General features: G+C 38.7%; 2 protein-coding genes across 6 annotated transcripts in view; both read left to right on the top strand.

Moving 5' to 3' along the window:
- The first annotated feature begins 1542 nt into the window (after positions 1–1542).
- Positions 1543–5483, top strand: pycr3 (pyrroline-5-carboxylate reductase 3). The gene is made up of 4 exons (XM_013913824.1): positions 1543–1897; positions 2864–3076; positions 3989–4081; positions 4185–5483. Exons 1-4 carry the CDS (start codon positions 1850–1852, stop codon positions 4386–4388), a joined length of 558 nt encoding a protein of 185 aa, XP_013769278.1. The 5' UTR covers positions 1543–1849; the 3' UTR covers positions 4389–5483.
- A 633-nt stretch (positions 5484–6116) lies between these two features.
- The window catches only part of eef1db (eukaryotic translation elongation factor 1 delta b (guanine nucleotide exchange protein)), an 11660-nt gene continuing 8239 nt past the window's right edge, over positions 6117–9537 (top strand). For 2 of the 5 annotated variants that reach the window (XM_013913830.1, XM_013913829.1), the window contains exons 1-3: positions 6117–6364; positions 8073–8082; positions 8738–8765. In XM_013913830.1, the coding sequence (XP_013769284.1) occupies positions 6154–6364; positions 8073–8082; positions 8738–8765 (249 nt within the window). In that variant the 5' untranslated portion in view covers positions 6117–6153. Of the gene's footprint in view, positions 6365–8072; positions 8083–8707; positions 8766–9537 lie in introns of all 5 variants that reach the window. The other 3 variants (XM_005745066.1, XM_013913831.1, XM_013913832.1) reach the window with 3 other exon arrangements.

Here is a 9537-nt window from a genome sequence, read left to right as displayed (position 1 = left end):
ATCTGTACTCCCCATCTTTCTAACGCTAATACTTTGTATAATAATGCAGGTGTCAGGCTGTCAGTTAGGTTCCTGTACTGCTAACATTTACTTCCCTTTATTGTAGCAATCTGTTTTAATCAAACGTATATAAAACTGATCAATGATCAATCATTTGTCCTTATTTTAAAAAAAAAATGTCTGCCACAGCTGGGATGTTGGAGATGATGTGACTATGAACCTGACATGACTTTAAGGCAAAACTGCAGACAGTTTGTTTTCTAAGCAGTTCATGTTAAAATGTGGTCACAGGTTGAAATTCAGTCATTAAATGATGCCTCCATGTTTTGAAAGGTACAATGTCTGAAATTCAGAATCTGAACTCGATGTATTTTCTACTGAAAATCACCTTAAATGGTCTCATTGGGTCAGCCTGAACCAATCCACATAAAGGTTTCTCGTCAAAGGTTATTTTAAGGATCATTAAAGCGCGTCCTGACCAGAGTCCATTTATCAGTCTCAGTGTTAGTGAAGTCAGAGATCATTTTTTAAGTCAGTTCCTAGATTACGGCCATCGTCTTTCGGCTTGGATCAATAGATCAGTGCATCAAAGTTTAGTTTAGATTTAAAAAAACAAGGAAGCGTTGGATTTCTCAAGCCCGGTGTGAAACCACTGGGTTTTATGAAGGGGTATTACAATTTTTCACAAGCCCCAAATGTTTGTTTTTTTCTTTTCAGTTGTCACTAAAGCTGACATGGGAGGTCTTCTGGCTGTCACAGCTAATCATAAGTGTGGAAAGCTGACAAACAGAAAGTAAAGTCATATCTTAGCAACACTGCGACCAATAGAAATAAAAACCTTATTGCATCTGGCCACTACAGGGCACCGCAATAAACAATACTGCATTTTCTCTTAACCCCTTGTTATTTTTGTCACTTAAGTTAACTTTGTGTGTGTTTTTACACGAACATTTAATGATTTGAATGTTATATGAATTTGCTCTTTGGAGAGGTGGTTTTTGCATTTATATATTCTTATACTGCTTGGAAATGAAATGTATACCACTTTAGATTTGGGGCCTAACCTTTCTGTCTCTGACAGCTGTGGTTATTAAGCTTCAGTCTGCTGAATCTTTCCCCAAAAATGAGTCAGCAAACTGTGTTGTTGGGTTTAATCACTCGTCAGACCACTTTAGTGTTTTGTTTTTCTGTTTTCTTTTCTTTTTCCCAAAAGCATATTTTTATGGTGACTGATGAGTGTTTTACACTTTTCTCACCCGAGAATGAAAAATAATTTTCTATAACTTTTTGCAACTTTGTACTGTTCGTTGAGAGAAACAAAGTTGCTCAATAGATAATTGGATTACCGGTATAACCAATAGATTATTATTTTTTTTTTTTTAAAGTTGACCCAGTAAATGATTAATTGACCATTTAAAGTTTACTCCTCTCCTCTAAACTCTTAAACAGCACTTTGCATGGCATTAAACACTGGCTTGCTAATATCACTGAAACAACACTGAGTCTGTTATCATGGCGGAGTTTTAGAAAGCAACATGAACTGTAATCATGTCATAAGCAAATAATTGTAATACTGGAGGACATCTTCCAAGTCCTAGAAATGTAAATGCTTCTGCAAAAATTAACAATATAAAGGAATTGTGTGCCATCAGCATGATTTGATCTTGTGTCCGAGCTAGTGCTTCGGCTAAGTAATATTACACCGGCTTGCTTTTAGGAGCTGGGCATTGCTGTAACTCACTCCAACATAGAGGTGGTTTGTGGGTCCGATGTGGTCTTTGTCGCAGTCAAACCTCACCTGGTTCCGCTAGTTCTCAAGGAGGTCACACAACACGTCACTGGCAGACACATGATTGTATCTGTTGCAGCAGGAGTAACACTAGCAACGTTAGAGGAGGTGAGTGCCACATAGTTTCTGGTGTCTTTTAAGGGACAGATTACCACTGAATCAGATTTGTGTTCTTCTTTTGGCTTGTAGTGTGTTTATGTCTGTACTGTCATGGTGTGAATCAGTTTTTGAGATGGCTGCAGAGATGTCTCTCTTCTCTTGTGTATAAGTTGCTCAAAGCTCCCCAAATTTGTATATTTTTAATAACTCTGTAGCAGTGTCGCTTTATGGAAATCACGAACCATTATTTCAAATACCACAGATCTCTCTGAGCAGTTTCATGTTCAAGTTTTTCAAGTATTTTTTGTATACCACCTCCATCTACCAATAGAAGAATGCAGCTAGCGAACATCAGAGTAGAGTCGCCTGTTTTCATGGGCAGAGGCACAAATAAAGGTTCCAAATAAAGGTATAGTTGTATGGAAAGAAAATAGTTCCTACCTGAAACTAATACTATATACACACAAATTATATATACAGTGCTCACATGTATCAGATCATCACCCAGTTACATCTTTATGCCACAGCTGAGCTGCCCTAAATTAGCAGTGTATGTAATTACAACATCATTTGGTTCTCTAATGCTTAATCCACCAGTGTGCACAAACTCATTAATAAAGGGGATATTTTAATGCTAAAATATGATTCTTGTTCTTATGTTTTATGAAAAAGCATGAAAAGAGCACATTTTTCTTTATTAACATGCCAAATTATAATTGTTTACTTGCATTCCTGACCACTATTTTAGTGGAAAAATGTTACATTTTATTAATTGCTGACTTCTCAGAAGTTCAGCATGCTGACTCAAATTTGGGTAAAATAATATGAATTGCAATAATATTTACACATTACTAATTTTTTTTGTTTTTATTCTTTTTATTTAATTGTACTTATGTGCATGCACAGATTTCATTTTAGGGTGAGCTGTAACTTTCAATGCTGATCCATCTATATTTGTCCTCTTTTAACGTCAAGCTCCTTCCTGAGAACTCTGTTGCCATCCGGCTGATGCCAAATCTACCGTGTTTAGTTCAGGAAGGTGCTCTCCTGTTTGCTCGAGGATCACACGCAAAACAGGAGGACGGCGCACTACTTCGCTCCTTGTTGCATCGCTGTGGTTTGGTGGAGGAGGGACCTGAAGCCTGGATTGACATCCATACTGGGCTGAGCGGGAGCGGAGTAGCCTTTGTGAGTGTCCTAGATTTTATTTCTTTTGGTTGGTTTATTTGTTTTATCTGAAGTCTTTTGCCGCTTTTCCATTAGTACCTACTCGGATCGACTGGTTTTCCATTGCAGCAGAGTACAACCCAATGTGTGTGGTTGTTGTTATAGCAATGTGTCCGAGCATGACATGACGTAATTAGTATGCAACTCGAACACTACAAAAGAGGTGGAAGTTCAGGCAAGAATATACGTGCTGCTCGCTCTGTGGCTTTTCGTCAGACTTGGGGAACATGGCATTGCTTTTGGTAGCCATTTAACCCGTTGCTGGGTTTCAAAAATGGTGGTTTTGATTTTCATGAACGAGATGCTCTCATAACACATCAAATTACACTCTTAACCGGCCAATCACTGGCATGCAGTCTGGTGACGTCTTGGTGCCTGTTAGGATCGCTTGGAACCCTGGTACCAGGTACTGGGACCTAATTGAAAACCGTGGTGAAAATAGTTACTAATGGAAAAGCGGCTTTGTAACTTCTTGTTTACAATTGTAACATGAATTTCTCAGACCATACACATTGCTTTGAAGATGACTGTTGCTTATATATTCCAGGCTCCAGTTGCCTAGGTGTCCTTCTAATCTATTTACACCCAGGTCATGTGTCAATCAGTGGTATTCTTCACTGTCACTGGTAGTACCTGCCTGGAAGTTGAGCTTCCTGTGAGCACAGTTGAGCTCAGAGGTTTACCTGAGCTCACCATGGTCATGAATGTCATGTCAATTTTGGGCTTTTTATGATTTCCTTTAACTGTTCTTTTTCCAGAGTCTTTAATGACTTAAAAGGAAAAAGAACTTGCACAAATTTCCTTTAATTTTGGTTTTTCTAATCTAACACAGAGTTCATGTTTTATTCTGATCAGTGAGCTTCTTCTCTGCAGGTGTATCTTTTTGCTGAAGCTCTGGCAGAAGGAGCTGTTAAAATGGGCATGCCAAGTGCTCTAGCCCACAGCATTGCCTCTCAGACTGTTCTGGTCAGTTTAACACTTTGCTTACTTCTGTTTTACAACAGTTCACTTCAGAGCTCTGACTCCTGAGTGTCCAAATACAATATTTGAAAGCTGCTATTTGCTGCAGGGTGCTGGGAGGTTGTTACGTGATTCCGGGAAGCATCCAGCTCAACTTCGCTCGGAAGTCTGCACGCCAGGTGGAACAACCATATATGGGCTTCACACACTGGAACAAGGCGGTGTGAGGGCGTCAACCATGAGTGCTGTGGAGTCCGCCACAGAGAGAGCCAGGGAACTCGGCCGAAAGTCAACAGCAGGGAGCAGAAAGTGATGGACAAATTTGCCTTTAAGAACTACTCATTAGACTTTTAACTTGATAAATACCCAACATGGAAACCTGAACTTTTTTTTTTTTTTCTCTTCTCATCACACTCAAAAAAAAAAACCCAAGTTATCCCTTTTTTAAATCACATTTTCCCATCTTCTTTCAGTCTCTGTAAGCTAAAAGTCAACATTGGCTTAATCTTAAAATTGATTCTGACTATTTAATATTAGACCATGACTTCTGTTTTTACATGCACTCAAATAATCCTGTCTTATTGGATTTGGATGCAAGTAAGGTACAACCCAAATTTGATTGTACCAGTATTTGTTGATATATTCTAATAACGAAATGCTGAATAAATCCAACTTGTCACATTTACTAAAAGTCACGTGAGACTCGAAGGCTGAAGGAGAGGCTAAACAAGTAGAAAAAAAGCTGTTATGCAGACCATATTGTTCATCATCACTACAGAAGCCCCTGTTATGAACATCTTCATTGCTGTACTGCCTTACTGCTCTTGATTGGATTGTAATGTAGAGTCAGTGGATCATTTTAATCTTTTAAATTATAATTATTGTATTTAATATTTGTTTGGATAAAGCATACGTCTAAATTTTAGGATAAGAGTAATCACATTTGTGTGGCTCCAGTACAATGATAGTGTCCCAAGTATAGCTACTGTATGGTTGTGTATAACATGGTGTATGGAAAAAAAAATGGTTCTAATTTAAAAATAAGTATCAATTTTCATAAAGTGTCATGTTATCAGGTTCTGTTCCTTATTTTTCTGTTAGTTTTGGAGTCTTGAAACCAGCTATTAGCTGACAGCTCAGACTTAATTTCTGACCTTCAATACAAAAGATAACAAGCCACTGCAACAATGAGTCAGTTAGCCTAGAAAGAAACATTAATAGGCAGCCATATGGATAAATCATTTAAGATAAATTTGATAAATTCTTGTTTTAATTTGTTTTGGGAAATTATACACTGAATATTGTTAGATCCGAAGTCAGTGGTCAGCCAAGAATCTGACTGACAATGTATTACCCTTTGACTGTGGCCTGATCCACAAAGCATGTGCTGTGGGTGTAGAAGAGGGTGGACAATTTGCTGCGTCTTAGGCCACATGGAGCCCCTTCTCCATTAGCAAGGTCGCAACTTGGACCTGAGGCCCACCTCTTCCTGCTCCAGGAGAGGTGGGCCGCAGTTGGGAATTCCTCTGAAAAAGCTTGAGTTTGCATTTAGGGAGGAAAGGTCTGGTCTCTTTATAGACTGCAGCCCAGACCTGTGTACACATTAAAAAAATGAATGAATGGGTGTGTGTGGATTGATGGACAAAGTCATGAGTTCACTGATAACAAAAGGCACCACAAAACTAATTGTAATCTTGAAAAATAAATTTAGTATCTTTTCTGGCCCTGAATAACATTACATAGTTCATCTGCCAGTGCGTCATATGAGTCAAAATTCAAGACTGTTCACTTGAACTGGCTGAACAATAGAAATAAAAAGTTCAGAGGATTTGAAATCTAGATCAAAGAGAATGAAACATAGTTTTTTTTGCCACTGATTTGTCTATAACAGCAGATGTAAATAATTTAGAGACTTACAATAATAACTGAGTGAAGGTATCATAAACAGTAAAGCCTGTCATACTAAGACAGCGGTTGGAAATTATGAGGTGTAGCTTTAAACTGAGTTGTGACCTAATTTGGTGAGATGCAAATACTCCAGTGTCACATTTATTCCAATTTTAATATATCAAAACGACATGACATTCAACACAGAGCATGAGGCAACATTAATGATTCATACCTTCCCTCCCCCACCCGCTAAGATCACACAATCACCGCTGTTCCTTGCTTCCTTGCTTCCTCTCCGCTTCCTCTTCTTCCTCCTTCCCGCTGTCATTCACGACCGGAGAAACACGTTTTATCCGCTGGCCCGGCCTCACACCGACAAGACAAAAACCCCCCACAATAGTAAGTAAGCTCAACGCCGACCGACAGCCAGGTTTCAGTGCGGTTGTTAGCGGTGGGAATCTTTAAAATACATTTTGGGTAAACTGATGGATATTCAGTGGTTAACAGAGCAGGCGCTTGGCTGGGATTAGCCGTGGCTAGCAAGCTGCTAGCTGAATGAGCAGCGTGCTAGTGCTAACACTGTCGGAGCGGCAGTCACGCTTGCCGGATACCGGCTTCAGTGGCTGCTTGTGCTGGTTAGGTTTTTACGGCATTGTCAGTATTAGAAAGAAGCTCTTTAGGGCCACGTTTTAAAACAAGTAGACTTATTCCGGTGCAAATGAAATGGCTACTGCAGAATTCATTCTAGCTAGGACCGAATTAAAGAAGATGAAAGCTGGCTAAGGTTAGCAGGGCGCGCACCTTTGGAAGTTGACAGCGCTCCTGATGCTCTGTCTTTTGTTGTTTAGCATTTGGCATGACAGGGTTTTCTACATGACGTTACACAAGTATCTTTAAGTGGAAGTGCTGCCTTGAATCCTGGAACATGGTCACTGATGAGCTTCTATACAGATCAGGGCAGGAGAGGTGAATTCTTGTTGTTCTAAATCACGTATATATTCTTTGTCAGCCACCCTCTTTAAATGTTATCAAGGAGGGACTGATGAATTAATTTGTGAATGAAATTGCACCAACTATATACATGCAAGGATACTCGATATCAAAGGAGAACAAAGCATATTCTATATAATGCCACAGGGTGTCTGGGGTGATTTCATTTTTCTCCAAATTATAAAGTCACAGGGATATCAACTGAATGTTGTGAGCCAGCCAAAACCGACAATCAAACTGTCTTAAGTATACGTCAGCCTATATCTAAATATATCTATATCTAAATCAACCATTGCATAGAATTCTTCTTTTTTCTTTTCCAAAAACTGCTTGAAGCCATGATATGTTCCAAAATTGCCATGTAGTTTATTTTGAGCTGATCCAGCACCCAGTGCACCACCCTGCTGCCAGAAATACTCACCAGAGCTGCAGCTCGAAATAGCTCCCAAGAAATTAAGTATTAACTTTTGTTAATAAAACTAAGCTAAATTAAAAACGGCAGTTTCCTACTGTATGAAATATTTTTGGGGTGCCTTCAGAAGAGTATGTTTAGTTTTGTGTATGTGTGTGTGTGTGTGTATGTGTGTGTGTGTGTGTGTGTGTGTGTGTGTATATATATATATATATGTGTATATATACACACTGACAGGCAACCATACTGGCTGCTAGTGGAGCTCCTCAATACAGGATACACTCTCCCTGAAAATGCACAGAAATTGAAACGGATAAATGAACCTCCCCTCCTACCGCAGCTGAGCCTAGTCAGCAGTTCTTTAAGAAGATGGATAAAATCTGTTTTCCACATCGTATCTAATTTGTTTGATCTGTTAATTAGATTGAGTATTGAAAGGTGTGATGTGCTTTAACAGCAAATGTCTACTTTTGATGATGTAGAGGAAAATAAACTGCTCCCAACTGAAGGGGGGTTGGGTCCAAGTTTTGCTTCATGTTCTAGGATTATATTGGATTTCAGTGAAAGCATTTTTCCCCATTCAGCATCGTCCAAGGCTAAAAGTGGAGCCATTTAAAGACTGCGGAAAGGTTGACTTTCATGTTGAATATCTGATCTAGATAAATTTTTTAATGTATAGCTTGTCTTCTCCCATCTTGCCTTCAGAATTTCACATGTGAGTATTCCTTGTAACGCTGTCACATACCTTGCATTGAGCACAGACAGTACAAAAGATGGATGTAGCTTCCTGGTTTGAAAAAGTTAAGCCGATGTGGAAGTGCCTTAAACCGGTTTTTAGTCTGAAAGCCTAAAGATGGCTATAACTATGCCTTCAATGAGTGTTCCTGTCCTTTAGTCTATGAGGAAAAAAGCCTTTCTGTTTTGACCTCTGTAAACACTTTGCTAGTTCTTTGTCTTAGTTACTCCTTTAAGATCGTACTCAATAAAATCTTAAACCTACCACATGTCAAATAGGAGGCTTATCAGTGGTATTTTCTGCTTGTCCATTGGCTAACGGCTTGTCAATCACAAGTCGGGAGCCAATGACCAAGCAGTTTCACATTCAGACATACCCTTTCAAGTCACATCCAGTTTCTTGCAACCAAAATGGAAATGGTAGAAACGTTTGGCTTCAAAACAGGAGTGCAGAAAACAATGGGTCACATCATGGTAGTTATGTCCGTCTTTTGTACTGTTTCCACCCTCCTTAAATGTTGTATCCCTTGTATTGTCTGATTTATTTTGCAAGGTGGTGATTGATAAATTTCTTTTCAATGGCTTGCGGTTAACTGGATGAAAAGAACGTGTTGAGCATTTGACTTTGATACTAGGTTGAGCTCAACACCTTTACTGAAGAAGGTGAGTTAACAGATTGACTAAGATCTCCTCATAAACATCAAGCAGGAAATGACTTCCCAAACCAGTATCCAAAGTTGTTATAGCTTTGTATTAGTTTGGATCATTTTAACTAAGCTCTGTATGAACAATAGGGAATGCATTTGCTGTATTGTAGTATATTACTAAAACTTAAAGATGCATGATTTAGTGCATGTCTGAATTGTAATACCTACTGTATTATTATTTTAGTTTTATTTATTTATTTTGCATGCGCATGCGTTGCATTGGTCCACTAATGTTTTTCTTTTACTCAATGACCCCTTTTCTTCCTGTGATTGCTATCATGTCATTGTGTATGTTCAGTGTTGCAAAGCTGTTTAAGGTTTGTAAAGTACATAATGGAAGCTGTAAACAAAGGAGTGCATTATAAGGTCAGTTTAATGTGTATCCTTTGCATAAATATTTAGTCATAAATGGTGCTAATAATATAAAAGCTATGGCATATGCTGGATATCTTACTAGCTCTGATAATACAGTGTCCTCCGTGAAAGACATGATTGATAAATCAGATTCTAGAAAACTCATAAAAAATTAGATTTGATTGATCTGGGTTAGGACTAGAGATGGATCGATCCGATATTACGTATCTGTATCGGTCCGATACTGACGTAAATTACTGGATCGGATATCGGAGAGAAATAAAAAAATGTAATCCGATCCATTAAATATCAAAAAAGCACCTCACAAAACTTGCGACACTAACTCGGCTCATAACCGTAGCACGTCGCAGCAG

The sequence above is a fragment of the Pundamilia nyererei genome, unplaced genomic scaffold (genome assembly GCF_000239375.1).
Source record: "Pundamilia nyererei isolate P.nyererei 1_Seehausen unplaced genomic scaffold, PunNye1.0 scaffold00153, whole genome shotgun sequence".
In the NCBI taxonomy this organism is placed as follows: Eukaryota; Metazoa; Chordata; class Actinopteri; order Cichliformes; family Cichlidae; genus Pundamilia; species Pundamilia nyererei.
The sequence above is the reverse complement of the archived record's forward strand: the minus strand, read 5'-3'. Positions and strand labels throughout refer to the sequence as shown.